Below are 19,388 nucleotides of genomic sequence, written 5' to 3'. Positions count from 1 at the left end.
TAGAAACGACGAAGGGAAACAGGACTGCAATGCCTAATGCCAACCCAGTTTCAATGACCCAACCAACAAGAGAGTCACGCTGTTGTTCTTGCTGTTGCTCTGCTTCTTCTTCTTCTTCTTCTTTGGTGTGAGTGTGTGTGTGTGTTTGTAAATTTATGCAGCACTTGCATGTAAGCCGTATTTCTATGTAGGTTGCTTGGGGCCTTAATGGCGTGAAGTCAACGGCGCGTAAAAAAGTCATGAAGCATCTTAATAAATTACTTTGGGGATTTTGGTGCACAATTTTTAATATTGCTCGCAGGCAGGAAGGCAGGCGGCCAGAAGGCAGGCAGGCGGCAGTCAAGAGGGCAGTCCACATCATGCTCATCGTCATTCGTTTGTTGATGTACATTCACACATCTACATAAATATAAACATAAAAAAATATATATACACATACTATATAATATATATGCAGCTGCACGACAGTTGCTTGACATTTCCAGTTTAATGAAATTTATGCATTTTTTTTCTTATTTGGCAAATGCACTGCGGACGCTGCCAACACGCCAAAGTGCAATGCAATGCATCATTCAGGTGGTAGTCGGTCCCGCCCACTATACCATGCATACACACACACACACACATACAAACCTTCATCTACATGTACCTTTTTTTATGCTAGCTGATGTCATAACACGTTTCGATTGTAACTAATCAACGAGTGCTTTTACTGTCGCTTGTCAAACAAAACCCTATTTCCACACCGAGGCACAAAACGAACAACTGAAAGCAATAACAAACACCACCAAAAACAACAACAACAATAATAACAATTGCTAAAAACAAGTCTTGAAGTAGCTCCCACGCACGTGGTCTCGAAAGAAATGATTTATTTGTTCCCTTTACTTGCACATCAAAATTTGGATGCTACCTAAAATAATTCAATTTAGGCTTGAAATTTAATACTTTTTGGCACAGTCTCGAGCTTTTTCGAAATTCAAGTTGATTATGCAAGTTTGTTTGCACACAGTTTGTGTATATTTATGTTGTGTGCTCGTACATGCATACGTGTACCTACTTGTATGTATGTTTGGAAGTGCCTTGCACAAAAACTTTGTGAGTAAAATAAATATAAATATGTGTGCATTGCATACTTTTAAACGCGCGCACACACGCCTACACAAGCCTACACTTCTTAATATATATATATTTGAGCTTTAAATTAGGCTCTGTAACTTTTGCCGGAAGCAATGCAGGGTAAAGGAATTTTTTGACAATCAAATGAAGTTTAGTCAGAGAAAATCACATATAAACTTTTCTGGAGGAAGAAACCACAAAGTATAACCAAGCTTTGCCAATCCTTTCTTAGAACAACCTTCTAAATGCGTTGTGAACAAATAACAAACAAATAAATTAGTAAACAGCTTTTGCGCCAATATGGCTTTACGCTATACAGATTTGGGGGGTCGCCGCAAAATCTAGTTATAAGCGTACTTAGGTACTGCAAAACCGAGCATTACGGCAAATAACTAACTGCCCGAGGACCTAAGCCTGTTCACCATAGAAAGAGCAGATTGAGACAAGGCTAAAACGATTTGGGTTTGCCAAGGCGCTTAGATGACCATAAGCTTCCGCATTGGGTTGGGTTCCTTTGTATTTGCCCACTTGTATTATTAAGGTGCTACGTATTCAATGCTTGTTTAATAAAAAAATAAATAAAATACAATTATTATCCATCGCCAAGAATCTAATAACTTGTATGGTAATAAAATATCATCTTAAACAAAAATTCACTTTCCAGTAGTCAACTTGAAGTTGACTTGCCGTGTATGATAAAGCTGTCTCATACACACAGATAAGTTTTTTGAAGTGTTCTTCAATTCATATGACTTATAAACCTTGAAAGACTTACATTTAACACAATTACTTTCTTGGATATAATATCGAAATGTTTACCTCGTCTAGTGCCCACGTCCAGATACCTTGCACAATACGAGTATATGTTTCATTTCTTTTAACTTTTTGGTACATTAGGTATTATTGCACTTTGGTTTGTGGCTCTGTCTGTTCGAATATCGTCTTACTTTATCACATATCGTACAAGTATAAGTGCATATGTATAAGTCAGATAGAGAGAGAGAGAGAGAGAGAGAGAGAGAGAGAGAGAGAGAGAGAGAGAGAGAGAGAGGGGAGTGTACTTGTTGCTTAAGTTCGACGTCTCTCGCTAATGATGATTATTTCTACTCCATTTTCATTTAGCGCCATTCTTTGTAGTTGCCGTCCCCATTGTTGTGTCCAACAGTCACGACATTATATTTTCATTGTTGGGCAGCCAAGCGCAACGGCTTTGAGTCTCTTGTCGTCGACTTTTTTCTTTTATTTATAGTATTGCTAGCTTTGTGGCTATATACTCGTATCTATGTATCTACCTTCCTTCTATCTTTAACACGCTGTGTTTTCTGGCTTATGCTTTTAACGGATTTTGGCTTGGCTGCTACACAAAATGAAACTAAATGTCGTCACGATGTCATTTGGCTTCGACATACAAACAGACAAAAAGACGAAATTGAGCCGGGACAGTAGGGAGAAAAGAGGTGGATAAATGGGGAAGGGGTGGAGATATACGAAAAAAAATTGCAGCTTAGCTCATCAGCGTTCTTTGGTCAGCAGCACGCGGGCGTCCACTGGGCTGCTTGGCTAATGTGCTGCGGCTAAAGACTCGACCGGAGTTAATGAAACCAATAAATTAATTTTAATGATTGCATACACACAGACAGACATATAGACTAAAAGCCGCTTGCATTTTCCGCTGCGTCATTGAAGCGACAACTCTATAGAACTGTGTGTGTGTGTGTGTAAAAGTAATTTGGGTGTGCCACTTGCCATAAGTAATTGGCGAAATCTTAATTAGTGCTCGGCGATGTACATTGATGGGATTCTGTTAGTTGTCGCGTTTAATTAGCGTTAAATATTTGCCGCTCGACTTTAATCAAATTAAAAATGCCGTCCACTCTGAGTAATGTAAAGTCAAAATCAACTGCACTTTTGCATAACCAACTACTTAATTTTGATGCATCTGTGCTTAACCAACCTTTTATGCCAATTAGTTACATACATATCTACTAATTACCAAAGCAAAGTAAGTGCCAATCATTAGGTCTAAAATGTTTTATTCACTGATTGATAATTGTAATTGATTGACAATGATTATTTTTTCATTTAATCAAATTCAAGATTGTTTCAAGAATTTTACAGCTTTATCAAACTCTGTTAAGTTGCTTTAATATTGCTCATATATTTTTATACTAGAAAGTCTATACACCATATGTATTTAACAGACAGAAGATTTCTTCAGGTTTAGTTTCTTCATTAAGCTGTTACATTTTTATGCTACTATACTACAAGTATATACTTATACTTATACTTTCGAGCTACTATCATTTAGTATGGTATACTCGTACTTATAGTTATTGGCTGATGAGATTACTTAGCTGCTAATCAGTCTAAAGTATACCTAAACTTATACATATATGATACGGATAGTCTGTAACATAAAATCTTTAACCTTTTTTTTAAGAGTAATGAATATTTCAAATCAATCCTTCTAATATAAAACTTATGTATTTTAAATTATTGCTCTCTAAGAATGTACTTTGTCAAACTACTTATGGCCATTGGTGTAAGGGAAACCTCTATTTCCAAGAGTATGTGGGCAAGTGCTTGCATAGAAAACAAACCGTAATCAGTTGAAGTAAAGAGCGCTCAAGAATTTTCCACTTACCAACTACCACTTACTGCTATAAACTGTGGAGTGCACTTGGGCATGCAGCGATGCAGCCGAAGCGGACTACCATCGAGTGCACTTGAAATTGACTACGGCTACTGGTGATGCTACTTCTACTGCCACTGCTGCTGGCACTTCTACTCTGCTTCAGCTGCGCCAGCCCGAACAGTTTATCCTTTCTGCAAAAATGTGCATAATGTGCAAAGCAAGTGTATCGACATTTATGCGCATAATGAAATCGACCAGCCCCCTCTGTAGCAGCCCGGAATGTCGGCTTAATTGAATAGAATTTAATTAAAGCAGTTGCTGTTTTAGTTGAAGCTAATGTCATCATGCCCCAAAAAACGAAACAACAGAAAAAACTTGCACTTTAAGTAATTAAATCGATTGCCAGGACAACGCTTTGACCCACTCAATGAGTCCGTGGTTTCCTTTTGCTTGTCTGTTATCACTCCTGAGCTTTATTCGACACTTTTTTGTTGGCTTGTTGCTTGGCTTTCTGTCAGAAGTGTCAAAGTAATCATGCTTTTGTGTAAAGGGCTTAAATTAAATTAATTGACGGCCACTTGAAGTAAATTAAAATTGCCCAAAACGCTTTCATTTTGTGTCGCGTTGCGCTGCGAGCTTCGCATTCCCATAAAACAGATTACAAAGGGTCAAAGGGTTAGCCGCGATTGCTCATAATTGCGTCGTGGTTGGCAAAATCAGCAAGAAGGACACGCCTCCAGCACGACCGAACAGTGCGAACAGAGATGGTTAGCAGCGTTGTTATTTGAGTGTCAGCATTTCTTGCACAAACAAAGATGAAAGACACACACACAGACGCAGACACAAACCCACACACACACACATACACACACAGACACGCTCACAGTGACGATTTCCCAGAGACACTCTTACATTTGGCATGCCAAACTAATTAAATTTTGCGCGCCGGATGAATATGGGCAGCCAAATTGGCGCCACAAATTGGTAATTACCCAGACTGTAGTGCATGTCAAACAGTGTGTAGCAACAAAGCGTTGCAAAGAAAGTGGTTATGCAGACAAGAAAAGAAACGAAACTCACCAAAAAAAAAGAGAAAAAAAGAAAAAAAAAAAACTAGAAATGGCAAACGTCGTGCGCTGTCAACAATCAACGCAACTGCACATGGGCCAGCCATTGTGCAATTAGCCCATGGACACACATAGATACAATCACATATACGCACACACACACACACACACACAAATGCAAATAGCGCCGGCTACAGTAAATGCGCTCCAAGATGAACGATCCTGGCAAGAATTTTACATGGAACTCTACAAATCTATTTTTTGCTTTGATTACAATATTCAATTTTCATTTTGGTTTTTCCAAGTATTAGATAGTTATTCCTTTTGGAACCTTAAAGCGGCTGTATCCTATTTTGGTTTTCCTGAGTCTTAGTTTAATTCTGAAACGTTGAAGCATATCTTAGATATCCTTCATATCCTACATTCATAGCACGGAAATGAAAATTGAAATCCCAGCTAGGTTTTGGGAATATGGCTTAGTTTTCGATGTAAAATCATTTAATATTATTAGTATATTAGCGGTGCAAGTTTCTGAAGTTTCTGCCAAATTTTCTATCGACTTTCAACAAACAAATCTCTAGAATTAGATAAAATATGGCAATAAATTCATAAAATCTAAAATTTTGTAACATATAGAAAGTGCTGGAGAAAAATGTGAAGCCAATAGGTAGATGAAGTAAGTAGCTCTAGCTTTTGTGCGTTTTCTGTACCGGCAATCAGCAAAACGAAGCAGATGACGATGTGAAGGACACGCAGAGCTTTTGTCCTGTGTGCTGTCCCTTTTGTGTGGGCGTAAGTGAGCGTATATCTACGCGTCTGCACGTGTATGTGCAGCGAGCTGCAGTTGAGTTGCCTAATTACTTGTAAGTTGGCGAATCTGCGGCGTGTTGGCGACGACGGCAACTAAATTGAATTTGACGTCAGCCAGTGCTCCAGCAGCAATGGTCAATTGTTAACGAGAGCTTGTCGCCTCTCGCTATGTATGTGTGTGAGTGAGTGTGTGCGAATGTGTGTTGAAATGCGCACGCCCAACGGATGCAGACGTCGCGTGTACATCGTTTCCGGTTTCCGGCGCACGATGCCGTTGCCCAAAGCACAGGACGCGACATTGCGGCGAACATTTCTTGATTGCTAAGCGAGTTAAGCGCGTAATTATTTTTTAAGCATTTTGTCTGCCAACGAAATTGAACCTAACTAAGCCAATTTTTTTTTTCTTTTTGCTTTCTTCTCCTACTTTTTTATATTCGTTTTTTTTGTTGTTGTTGTTGGAAAAAGTCAATGGGCATTCAGGCAGTCAGCTTGCCTCGAATTTGAATAGCGTAACACACGCGAGCGCAGGATGCGTTGTCCTTTGAAACTTTTTCGCTGTTGCTGATATTGTTGCTGTAAGTGTTGCTGTTGTTGTTATTTTCGTCTTCTTTTCACGTTCGCTGCGCCGTTTTCGCCTTCAACATGTTCTTTTTTTTGGGTGCTTTGTCCAATTAGTAACAGTTTGGGTTACGATTTCATTTCTTTTATTATGCTCGTTATCCTTTTTATTTTGCGGCCTTTCTGTTGTTGTTGTTGTTGTTGTCGCTGGCTGTGCGCAAAATTTGATATGCTTGCTATAGCAGCAGTAGCAGCAAATTGTTGTACAATTATTTTGCTGGCGTTCTCGTTGCCGTATTCGCTGGCAAGTGGCGCCATGGTCTCTCGCCGTCTCCCTCACATCCCCACTTGCTGTCTCACGCTCAATTGTCGAATTTTATTTATATGCGCTCTTTGGGGCTGCTGGGAGAATCAAGCGGGGCTAACCACAAAATGTCATACCACTTACTCCTGTCCTCAATTGTCCTGCGCCAATATTGTCGCCCTTTCGGTTATTTATGGCGCATGCACCGGTCCCATGGGCCTGTGGCCAAGTTTTAGTAGTCATCGTCTACCAAGTAATAAATTTATGCTTTTTTATTTCCTGCTGTCATAATTTTACCCTCAAATACACATACACGTACACGCACACATGCATGAGTCTTGGATAGATGTGCCTGCTCGCAAAACCTTGTACGTGAATTTGTGTGTGCAAAATACTTTCTTACCAAGCATATACTCTACTGCTAAGAAGACTCTTCCCATTCTAGTCCTCTGCTTAATGCAGACCTCATATTAAGGTATTGGCTTTTGTGTACTTTTGGGTACCATTTCTAATAGGCACTATTTGTGATATATAGTTTTTAAAACGAGAGAATTGTGGCTTATATATGTACATACTATATATTTAAAGTAACAAGTGGTTTAGTTTGCTGATCATCTAGGATTTTCCATATAATATATATATTTAAATCATATAAATAACATATGATGACAGATATAGCCACAATAAATCTTTTGCGTGCGGTTCTCAGCAATTGCCCAATTCGGAGCAATTAACGCAGTTGGAGTTTTTTATATCAATCCATTTAAGATTGTGGCCCTTACGGAGATAGAGTCTGTCTTATGGGATAGAGTCAGAAATCGCCACCAAGATCTTGAAAACTGGGTTAACGTGAAGCTAGTCGAGGCAGACACATAAATGAAATCGTGCGCCTTATTAATGGGAGTGTTTGCTCTAATAGAGCATTATCATTTCGGTTTTTGGATTACGACTGAATTATTGTTCAATTCATATTTGGACTCTTGTGTATAGAAGCGGTGTATAAAATTGGTCCAATTGATAAATTATTTGATAGAAAATACACACATTTTTTATACGCACACGCTTTGTGATGAGGCTGGTGTTGTTGGCATTAGTCTCATATTTTGTTGTTTTTGTTGCTGTAATTTTTTGGTCTGGTGGTTGCTTGATAAATTTATCCTTACCATCCCCAAAATTGTTCATATCTTCGACCACCAAGACCACCGTCCTTGTGCATTATTGTGTATTTCCGGTTATATGTATGTATGCTTTATGTCTGCTCTAAAGCAAAGCGGTCAGCTCTGTCTCCTTCTTCGTTTAGATCCGTCATCGCTTGTCAGGCCCAGGATGACACGAGCGATTTCTCTGCTCGTGCTTCATTGCATCGGCATCCACACACAACCATAAAATCAATCATACGAGTATTTGCTACGTTTTACGTGCCTTCCCTTCCCCATTTTTTTGCCTTTTGCCTCCATCGGTTGTTGTTTACTTATACCTAAATTTGTTGGTTCGCTTCAAGCGCATGTGTGTGTCTGTGTCTGTGTCCGTGAGTGTGGTTAGGCTTTGCGGTTTAGGTCGTCTTTCGCAAACCTGCCGACTTACTTACATGCATCTTTAAATGTTTTCCATAAATTTTCCGTTTGAGTTTTGTGGCGAGAAAGCGAGCGTAAAGTGGCAAAGTAGAAACAAATTTGAAGCGATTTGTAAGGTATTTAAAATATTGTTGTTGTTGCTTTGTGTTTGTGTTCGTTGTTGGAATTCCCAAGACAATATGCTACATTAATTTTAATAGAATTGTTTATGAGTCGCTGCCATGCTCCTGGCAAGCTCTGCTTTATAATCGTATATTTGGGCTTGGGGCGCAATTTATGCACATTTGATTATTGTTATGCACCAGTTTATCGCAGTTGACTTGTTCTTGTTGTTTCCCAGTGCATGTCTAAACGTGAACAGAGAGCTCCCATGTGTGCAACTGCCAAAACATGTTAAATGCAAAAGTTGAAAAATGAATTCGAGCACAGTGGCAAGAACATACAAAAAAGAAATGAAATAGAAATGCTTCTAAATTTCGAGAGAAATGAAATCGCAATGTTACAAGCCGTGTGCCAAATCAAAGCCAACGAATCCAAATACGCGCACAATATTTTTCAGGATTATTTCAGTTGGCTTGTCGTTGGCTACGCACACATATACACACACATTTAAGTGTGTGTGCCAGTAAAATGGAGACACAAATTTTACTCTTCGTTCCAAATTTCTGTTAATTTGGCAGCAAGCTTACCCTTTTTGCTGTTATTATTGTTGCTGTACTCGTTGTCATGCTATTTTCCTTGTTGGTATTGTTGGTTTGTTTGTGTGCTGTCCTGCCTGCCTTATGCCGTTTATATTTTTTACGCTTTGCTTGAGCTTTATTTGTGCAGTATTTTTATTTTTCTGTTTTTTGCCAAAAAATTGTTACCCGCTCACCCGTGTCGCTTTCGCTCTGATATGCAAAACGCTACGCGCACATAAATTGCCAAAGCAGAACTCCTATTTGCATAGGAATTATGTATTTGGGCAGTGGGGTGGGGAGGGGATAGCTGCACAGCCCGCTTCACTATCCAAATACACAAATACGCACAGCCAGATGCGAGGGGTGAATGTTTAGTCGCGTCCTGGGTACTCCAAATTAATTACATAACAAAATAATCCTGAGTACATAACACAGCTTAGGATTAATAATTAAATGAAACAAAACTAGGCAGATAGTAATACTCTAATGCGTTTCAAAGTCCAAAGTTCTCATTTTTTCAATTGTTATTATCATTTTCAATGTATTATTGTTCCTCCCCTTGACTGATTTTCGATAAATATCACAACCAGCGCAATTTGTAGACAAAATACAGATTTTCATGCAGAAGTGAATAAATTGTTAAATTTCAATAAATAGTAACAAATTGTGATGTTGGAATTGCGAACCATACTGACTTCCTCTCTGGGGTTTCCATTTATAAAACAAAGATGTATTAGAATGACAAAATAAGATTTTCTAACAACTGCCGGAATCTTAACAAAAATTAAAAGAGAAGAGTTCAAAATTTTCGTTGTGGTATAAAATAAGCATGAAAGGGTAGAGTTTATTACTTGTATTGAAAGGGTATATTAATTATTAATTATTTATTAATTAAATTCGGAAGACTAGGATCGTTTTAACTCAATACCTTGAATTTGCCTATCTTCAGTTTAAGGTTACTTACAATCGATTAGAAAAGGTTAGTAATATTAATTGTACTAACTGGCCAATATTTTGAATTAGAATTCATAGTTAGATCATAAGCGTAAAATATATTGTTGTCGTGCTCAAGCCTAACCTAACTTTAAGTACATTTAACAAATGTGTTTATTTATTATGCAGTCCTCGTAACTCCTATGCTGCATAGGCGTCGCTCTGTGGTTATGCACAAATTTAAAACGCATGTCGTTCTTTGCTTATATTTTGCAGCTATAAATTGTGTTCCCGCCCCGGAAAATGCAGTGCAGCAAAACAAGCAATTAAAGGAGAGAAAGAGGAACTGTAGCAACAGCAACATCAACAACAGCAACAACAGTGGGTCCTCTTGCAACACAAACGCCTAGCCCGGATTCCCCCGCCACTCTGTCTGCTTGCCTGGTATCCTTCGAGCCTGTCTGCCTGCAAGCTGTGCTAAAAACCTATTTTAAATAATTAAAATTCCGTAAGTGCAGCACAACTACAACATCGGTAGCAGGGGTAGCGGCAACGAAAGAAGACGCGCCACCAGGTAGCAGAAGCGATAAAAAAGTTTCTGCACAACTTTTGCAACATTTCTGTGGCAAGGCGCGTCGGGTCCTCCAACAATGAAATAATTAATTCAATGCACTCGAATACGCAATTTTCAAGCTCAGCTGAGAGTCGAGCAGTAAGTGAGTGAAACGGCTTACACAGACAAGCAACTTGTTCAAAACTATTGGACACAAACAACCGCATAAAAAAAAAAACAAATAAAAAACAAAAGTAATTGTAAAAGCAAGAAAATATAGACAAAATGGCAGCGAAAAGTATTAGCTCAACTGAACGTTGCAGTGCATCGACAACAAAAACTACACCAACAATAGTGGCAACAGCGGTCAGCATAGCTTGGACAATTAGCCAATATATTGCCAAAGCGCGTAACAGTGAAGATGAAACCAACAAGAAGAACAACAACAGCAACAACAACAACACACATATCCAGCGCAAAAGAAATCATCAATTTTCAGGCCTTGGCCGCTCACTGATGCTGCTGATCGCCTTTATGCTGACGCAGCACTTGGATAACGGTAAGTGGAAAATGCAATTGGGAGCCCATGTACTGACCACGACCACTCAAAGTCATCAGCAAGTCTTATTGGTGCGGTGGTGGGGTGTGGGTGGATGGAAAAAGGAGAGGGGTGAGGGTACCGACAATCAAGCCATTGAATTGACAAACCCACAAATTCCGCACGCCAAAGTCGTCGAGTTGTCGTCATCGACGTCATCGTCATCGTCGACTGGCGAATTAATCTCACAGATGAATATTTCAAAGCGAAACTTAAGCAATTAATTTCGCTAATTGCTTTTCTTCACTGCGTTTTTGTTTCAGGGCGGCGAGGCATCTTCATTTTCTTTCAGTTCCTCCCCTTCCTTCCCCTTTCTCATTTGCTGTGCCGTCAGCCTTGTGCCGCCATCGTTTTGCATTTAAATGCTTTTGGTCGCTTGCAAGTGCCACACAGACACGCACACACATACATACTATTTTCAAGGACTTAACTTTGACTGGGCATAAAACTCAATCTGACATTTATGCGAATGTCCACGGAATCAAATAAGAGTAATGACATTGCCCAAAGGCGACGCAAGGGAGCAACAGCGCAAACGTCTTGGACCAACGCATCCTATCCGTTGGCATGGTCGGGGTGCGGCATGGAATGTCAGTGCGGATCCAGCGAGTGCAATGTCCTGCTATGGCTGCTCAAACATTCCAGTGGCTATTAGTATTCATATCTTGGCTGAACTAAACTGAAAGCTTAAATTGCTGTGTACGGCTAGCAGCGACTTGCATTGGGGGTCCGCGTATGGAATGGCTCGCCTCATTTTTTCCCCCTCTCCTTCTTTATCTGCCAACGTTTGCATGAATTTTCATTTCGAGCTAGAATTGTTGAAAAAGATGCAATTAAATTTTTGGGTAAGGAGGAGAAGGAAGAGCATGCAGTTGATGGTATGCAGAAGATGGCATGTAGAAGATGGTATGCAGAAGTAAGAGCAAAAATAAAAAGGACGAAAAGCTTCAAGCGTGCCAGAGCACTAAGCGGCGTTCAGTTCATCTCTCCTTCCCCCTACCCCCCTCCCCCTAGATCTAGCCTTATCGCCCGCTAGCTTTGGGCTGTTAGTGTGAGTGTGTGCGGTTGCAGCTGCTGTCAGTGGCAAGAACGCATTATTAATTTATTTTTGAGCTTGCGAGATGAATAAGCAAAGAGCAAAATTTTCTTGGCCTGCCTTCGCCCCACTCCTTCCCGCACTACAGTTCTTAGTTTTCCTCTCTTCTTTTTTCTGCCCGCAAATTTTCTATTTAACCGTCGAGAGATTCCTTTTTGCATGTAGTTTCGACATTGGCAAGTAACCCAAAAATGTAGCGAGTGACGGGCGACGTGTTTCGTCCAACTTCAATCTTCTGTCCATCAAGGGACTTCGATTCTGGTTTCGCAGTACTCGAGAAAAAAAACTCAAATCCAAAAAGTGAATAATGAACCGCAAATAAGTTTACTTTGTGCTGCTGAGTTGGGCTCCGCCCTCCACAGCCATCCTCGACCATCGAGCTATTGTTTCAATTGCTGCAGGACGTTTGTCTACGCCATTACGGCAGTCAACGCGACTGACAGGACAGCCAGAACCGACCGGATAGCGCAGTGCAGCGCATCTGGACTAACTGCGAGTGTCAGTAACAATTATTTCGGTTTGCAATCGAGTTGAGTTGAGTTGGGCTAAGCTTACTTTTCACGTTATTTTTTGTGCTAATGTTTGCAATATTTGCCTTTGTGGCTATTAGACGGGCGAAAAGACGGACAGCTGCCGTTGAATTGGATTACAGCTAGGATTAGATGGTTTGTTCATCATTCATAAGGGGGACTTTAAATAAATACATTTACATTTCAGCTTGCCATTCAAAGATCATCAAAAAGTATCACAAACTTTTTTATTTTGGACTTTCCTCTAACTTTTTTTTTCAGTTATTTACATATATTTGATGTAATTTGTGATTATATAGCTTGATCCATTTTTTAAAGTTCTTGCCCTGCACCTTAAGTATTTAATGAAGCATCTCCGACCCCATAAAGTATAAAAAGCATGATGAGACAATTCCATCTCAAAATGCCAGCTGAGCCCATATTGACTGAACAAGCAGCTTTACTATTAAGTTTAAAGGAAATTACATGAAAGGATTTTTCTAGTTATTAGGGTAAAATCTCGCGCTGAATTTAGAAACGCTTCTTCTCCAAATGTGATCATTTCGCCCTGAAAACCAGAAACTGCTGCTCTTTGCCACGGAAATACAGTAAGACATATATAATGACATATATCACCAGAATCTATTGGCGTCATTTCAAATACCTACGATAGGCAGAAACTTTTGAACGGAATAAAACCCGAAAAAATTTCGGGGTGTACCGAACTGTACGAAATAGACATGGATGGCGACGTCGCGTTGTTTAAAAAAATGCATTGTGAATCGAACCCACATCCAAACAAATATTTTAATATTTTGTAAAATTCCCATAGTTTTAATAAAATGCGACTCGATTTTCCACAAATACTTTCTGGTTTTAAGAACATTTTTTTATAACCTTAAGACTAAAATGCGAACGTTCCACAAAATTAATATTATTTTCAGTTTAAGGCAATTGCATTTTTTTCTGAGTGTAGGCAACACAAGGACTTCATCATCAGTACTATCCATAACACAAAAAAATATAAATAAGCACTTAATATACAATACTATAGCTCGTTTTCAAAATTCAGCTATTGTTATTAATTGATAGAAACCAGCATTTGTTTTTAAAAAGCCGATATCATCCAAATCATCAACATACTCATTTTTATTCTGTTAGTTACCATATTTTTCCTTAAAAAACCATTTGCAATTTTCATGCAGACCACAAGATTTGTGTCTTAAATATTTGAAAATATTGGCTGTCCAGCTGCTTTCGAGCCCTTCAAGTTTCATGGCCAACATCAGAGAGTGGCAGCGGAAGAGTGTCCAGTCCAGTTCAGTGCCAAGTAAGCGGTTTAACTGATAAAAACGTCCATCATGTGAAAGAAGGAAATTCCTTTACACTCAACTATTGTTGAATGAAATGCCAAAACGAACGTGGCTTGGGCATGGGTTTATTTTCGACTAATTTGGGCTAATGTCTAATCTAAATGACATAAATTATCAGCAGTTGCCCAAATAAAAAACGAAGAAAGTAGTCGAATAAAAGTAAACATTATCGCAGTGCTTGCGGGCAGTCTAAATAATGTTTAGATTTTACCAAAACATTCCGGAAAAATGTCAGCCGTAACTAATCAACTTGACATAGGTAAAAAGTTTGGCCCAAAAACTTCCGAAACTAGACAAACTTACTTTGCTGCTTTTATTCTGGCGACTCTTTTGGCTTATCTGCCAATGCTTCGAATGGCTAAAATTTATTAACTGCATACCTTAAAAATGCAAATAAATCACGCAACAAAAAACTAAAAAGTTTTGACTGTTCGGCTGATTGCATGGGAAACAAAGCAGCGGCAAGCCGCAAATGCCTCAATACCGCATTTCCGTAGAAAGTGATAAGCCCAACAGTAGGCTGGAGAGTAGTGTTTGAAGTGTCTGGGGATGGAGAGACTAGTGGAGTAAGTGCCTTCACTTCTCAGACTGCTGCCTAGTTGAGCGTTAAAGTTGTGCTTACCCAGAAGTGGAAAGAACCGCAAAAAGGATATTGACGCATGATGCCGACGCCAGCAATAACAACAACGATGGCGCACTTAAGTCAACGCGCCTACAAGTTGCTGGCATTGAGTGGGCGCGTGCTCAACTGAGGGGGTGGTTGCGCGCCATTTTCATCTTTTTTTTGTTGTTGTTGTTGTAGTTGTGGTTGTTGTAGGTGCGGCAGTGTCAAGTATTTGCACTCGAATCGCGGGCTAAGCAAAATTTACGCGCATTTGTTTGTACGAGGACTCCAGAGAAATGGCAGTCAACGCTATTGTTGTTGTTGTAGTTGTTGTTGTTGCTATTGATGTTGCCACCGTCGAGTGAAAATCGATTTGTTGGTGTGAGTGCGAATGTGTGATTGTATGTGGTTTATGGTGTATGGTGTGTGTGCTGGCATTGTTGCATAGCCACAATGTTTTCTTTTTCCGCTTCGTATGGCTTTTTATTGGTTTTTGCTTGCGCTTTGCTGCTTTTTTGTGTCATGAGCAAACGAGCGGCAGCATTTGGGCAAACAAACTAGACCTGCCATCATCCAAGCACACAAACTAACACACACACACGTACTTATGTATATGCCCGTATGTGTATTGCTTCATCGGGCAAGCAACGTGTGCTTGGGCTTGCTATAAAAACTGTTGATGTCGTCGACAACTTGAACGCCAACGCCAACGCGAACGTCATCATCTCCGGCTTTGGAGACTGACACTCTAACAGCAACGTCCCCTAGTCTGTTGGCTCATCATTATCTCCCGCCCGGTTGCCACTTGAGCCAAGTGCAGACGTACACACCAAAATCTTCTTCAACTTCAACTTTATCTCGTCAATAACTTGGTATGTTGCGGTGGCCTCCCACACTGCCACTACCACCACCACCACCATTAACATCATCTTCAACATCATCATCAACATCATCATCGTCATCGGCAGCTGCAGAAGCAGCAGCAGAACCACCCACACAACTTTACTTTTTGTTGATTTTCCTAGCTGCTCACAAGTTTCACTTCCGGCTTGTGGTTGCCTAGAGCCGCATTTATTGATAAAAATTTGCCGCTTTACATTTCTGGTATTTTGGCACGCGCTGCGGTTGCACCAACAAAATGTTTGCAAATGATTATTTTATTGACAATTAAAGCATGAGCATAAAATGAAGCCACACACAAATCTACCAAAGACTGAGGCGACAGCAGCAGCGGCAGGAATAGAACAACGATTGCGACACTGTGTAAAGAGTAAAATTTTATTGCCATGAATGTCAAGAGTTGACATTAGTCGCATGTGTGTGCGGGCATGTATGTGTGTGTGTTTGTGTGCGAGTATGTATGGTGTGTGTGTGGGGGTGTGGCTGTGCAAGTGTCGCTGTCTGTGTAAACGATTCAAGTTTATTGCCGCATTTAATGCGTACGGCAGCCACAAAGAGACTGAAATAGAATCCAAAGCAGAGACAGAATACTATGAGATGAGAACAGGAGGAGATCAGGAGACGAGCTTACAAACAAGTGCAGACAAACGCCTGCAGCCAATGTACTGCTTAGTGGTCCTCGCCCTTCTCCTCCTTTGCATGTACGAGTATGTAGCAAACCCAGAGAAAGACAGATTATTTACAGCGACGGTGGAGTCGTATACCCTTCACTGTTTTTCTAAAACAGGGTATGGCTTTTTGGAAATGCTTGTAAATCGCTCCCCAAATGGTCGTGTGACCGTTCATTTATCGTTATTTTTCTTCTTTTTTTGTTGTCTACTTTTTTAATCTTATATCAGCACCTATTGAAATGTTGGTCCATTGGATATTATTAAGTAGAATTCATATTGTTTGCTTGGGCTGGAGTTGACAGTATACGAGTATGTGCTAGATATTCACAATAAATTGTCACTTATTACAAGAGAAAATAAGATGGATGCTTTAAAAGAAAATTTAATAAAAGGAATTTTGGATTCAATTAAGATTTTTCCTATTGCGGGGCTTCAATTCTACATGTTATGGATTTAGAGATTTCACTTCGCTTGGACATTATCCCCAAAGTAGACTTCTTGCAGGATATGAACATTTGTAGAATTTCACATTTGAATCATTCATATACATAATAAATATGAAGTCTACCATGCTGCCTTTCATGGCTAGAGCCGAATACCCTATCACTTAAAGGGAATGTGAAATCTGCCATGTAGTAACCACAGCAACAATGACAAACAATGACAAACATTAGCAGAAAAGTCGCTTTAAGGCTGCCAGGCCACGTAGTAAGTCGTTGGTCAGACCACAGATTTTTGCGGCTCTTTCTTTCAACCTTGTTTTTTTCATCCTCTGGCTAGCTACATACCCGCTCGCATCCTGTTGTTGTCAATTGCCGCTTTGCCTGTTGCCTGCCATTTTTCATCGCAGCTGTGACAAGAATATCAAGGCGCACATTTTTGCCATATGTCAACGCCATCATCATCGTAGAGATCATATACATCAGCCCTTTGCGCTATCGAACTCTTCCTCTTTTCCTTTGCTGGCCAACTTTTGGCTTTGACTCTCGACGCACGAAAAATTGATTGCATACTGTAGTGCGGCAAATGAAGAAATTGTGTTTTTTGAGTGTTTCGAACAACTCAATTAATGTGTCTAGTAATGTCTGAAAAGTTTAACGCCATGTCAACGAATGTTGTTGTTGGTGATGGTGATTGAATTTTAACTTGGCTTTAACTTAATGGCACTTTGGACGATGTAACTATATTTAATTTGTGTGTAAATACTTGGCAAACAAGTTGGAAATAAAATGAAGTACTGTTTGGCTGTCCCTCTGTCTCTTTATCTAGCTTTCTGTAGGACTATCCCTCTTGTTATCTGCCTGTCTGTTGGTACTTCAATACAACTTCATTAGAATTGCTTTGCGTTGCGCAGTACTTTCCTTCCATTTCGTTTGTATTCTTGGCCTTAAACCATTCCACTTTTGAAAATGTGCATCTAATTCCAGGCCATTACCCGTCTACACTGTGGCAGTAATTTTAATTTGCAGCGAATTGGTATTGCCTTTGTCAGCTTGAGGAGAAGAAGGCATGCAACAAAATGACAGCAGCCCCAACAGAGCACAGAAATTGCAACTCAAATTCCACAATGAGCTAATTTCATGTGCACTGGGCAATCTGTGCCCACAGCTGGACACACACACAGACACACACAACCACTCGTACATAAAATATGAAAAAGTTACACACAAAGACTTCGTTTAGGGCCTAGTTGCACTTACCGCTCGAACAAGAACAACAATGCAACCAAAATACCACAAAAAACGACAGACCCAACTAAAATAAATATATATCTAAAGTATAATTAAAATAATATGCGACAATAGAAGTTACTTTAAAGTTATAACGCTTAGAAAGCTTTAATTATTATTTTACATAATTCCCGTTACTACAAGTATTTTTTATTTTATTTTATTTAATCAACAAATAGTGCTGTCGATTCATATACAAAAATTATTTTATAAAACATTATAAAATAACATGAAATAAATATATTCAATAGGAATACATTTTAGAAATCATGGGAATGGTATCCATATTTTATTTTATTTCAACTCCGAATCAAATTACTCCTTAAAATTTACGTTTAGATTTAAGATTTCTTACCGAAGATTAGATAGTTTTGGGCTTTCTCTTTAATTATGTACCCAAATAGTGTATTGTAAACCCCTTTGGGTAAATATTCAAAGGAAAAAGTATATAGTTTTGAGACAATGTCAAGTTTTCTGCCGGGCGAAGTCTATATGAAATTAAAGCAACTATTTTTTTCCCCCTCTAACCCACACTCCGTTAGCTGCGTTTGTTATTGTTGCTTCTTAAATGTAAGCATCACTCTATTATTCCATGGTGAGGTTTTTCCAACCAATTTCTTAACAATTGGAATTGCGTTTAAATATAAGAGTAAATAACTTGTATACCTCAAAGTTAGAACTGAATAAGCTGGATTTGTGTGTTTTTGGAGTTGATGTGGCTGTTGGGGGAAAAAAAAGCCAACTGGTCTGAAATATATTTTAATCTGTGTAAAAAAATGGCTTAGTACTATTTTATTTATTTTTATTAAAATGTCTTAATATGCTAGGGTCAGGTTTAACCGGGAAAAGGCCAAAATGTTTGCACTGATTGAAAGTTGCAGGAACAGTGGCATATTTAGAAACAGAAACAGTGAAGCTATGTGGCCTAACTGCTAACCCGCCACATACCACAGACCTGCTGGCTGTGCGAGCGAGACTTTATATGGGTCGTCTATGTCTGCCTTTGTGTGTGTGTGCGTGTTTGTGTGTGGGGCAAGGGCATGTTGCCAAAGGATGTTAAAATATTTTTGCAGCTTTATCTTTAGACATTTGTCGAGGTGAGGCAGCAGTCGCCCAGCTGAGCTGTGTGTGTATGTGTGTGTGTGTTGTGGCCATTGTGGGGGCTATGTGGGCAGCCTGTCCTAATGCAGCGTCGGGATTTAACTGACATTGAGTGCAAGTGCAGAGACTCAACCAAAGCCCCGCCCCTGTTCTGCATTGCCGGGCAGGCAAACAGATTACCTCTATTTTAGCTTATGCCATTGCTGTTGTTGCATGGCTGCCGTTGCATTGTTGTTGCTGCTGTTGCTGTAAGCCCCTGAGACATTGCCATTTTACGGCTGCTTTTGCTCTTGCTGCTGTTGCTGGTGCATAGTTTGCTCTTAAAGCAGCAAGACAGACTACTGCATAGACAAGCAGCACTCAACATTGAAGAAGAAAAATACGTAAAAGCAGAAACGTGAAAATGTTTCAAATTAATTTCGCAGCATTTGAAAATTGCTGGCAGCCCCCTCCATTTGCATTGTTGTTGCTGCTACTGCTGCCATTGCTGCCATTGCTGCTGTTGTATGTAAAACGCAGCTTACTTGTGTTCCACTTTCAGATCGAGCATTCATCAATTGACAAAGGGAGTGT

General features: G+C 39.6%; 1 protein-coding gene across 1 annotated transcript in view; it reads left to right on the top strand.

Moving 5' to 3' along the window:
- The window catches only part of LOC115620379 (hemicentin-1), a 170,012-nt gene that overhangs the window by 48,590 nt on the left and 102,034 nt on the right, over nt 1-19,388 (top strand). Inside the window, exon 3 of the mRNA XM_030513586.1 lies at nt 9,957-10,792. Coding sequence (XP_030369446.1) covers nt 10,519-10,792 — 274 coding nt within the window. The 5' untranslated portion in view covers nt 9,957-10,518. The remainder of the gene's footprint in view (nt 1-9,956; nt 10,793-19,388) is intronic.

Source organism: Scaptodrosophila lebanonensis, unplaced genomic scaffold (genome assembly GCF_003285725.1).
Source record: "Scaptodrosophila lebanonensis strain 11010-0011.00,11010-0021.00 unplaced genomic scaffold, SlebRS2 tig00000024-arrow-pilon, whole genome shotgun sequence".
NCBI lineage: Eukaryota > Metazoa > Arthropoda > Insecta > Diptera > Drosophilidae > Scaptodrosophila > Scaptodrosophila lebanonensis.
This window is presented reverse-complemented; position numbering and strand designations above follow the sequence as displayed.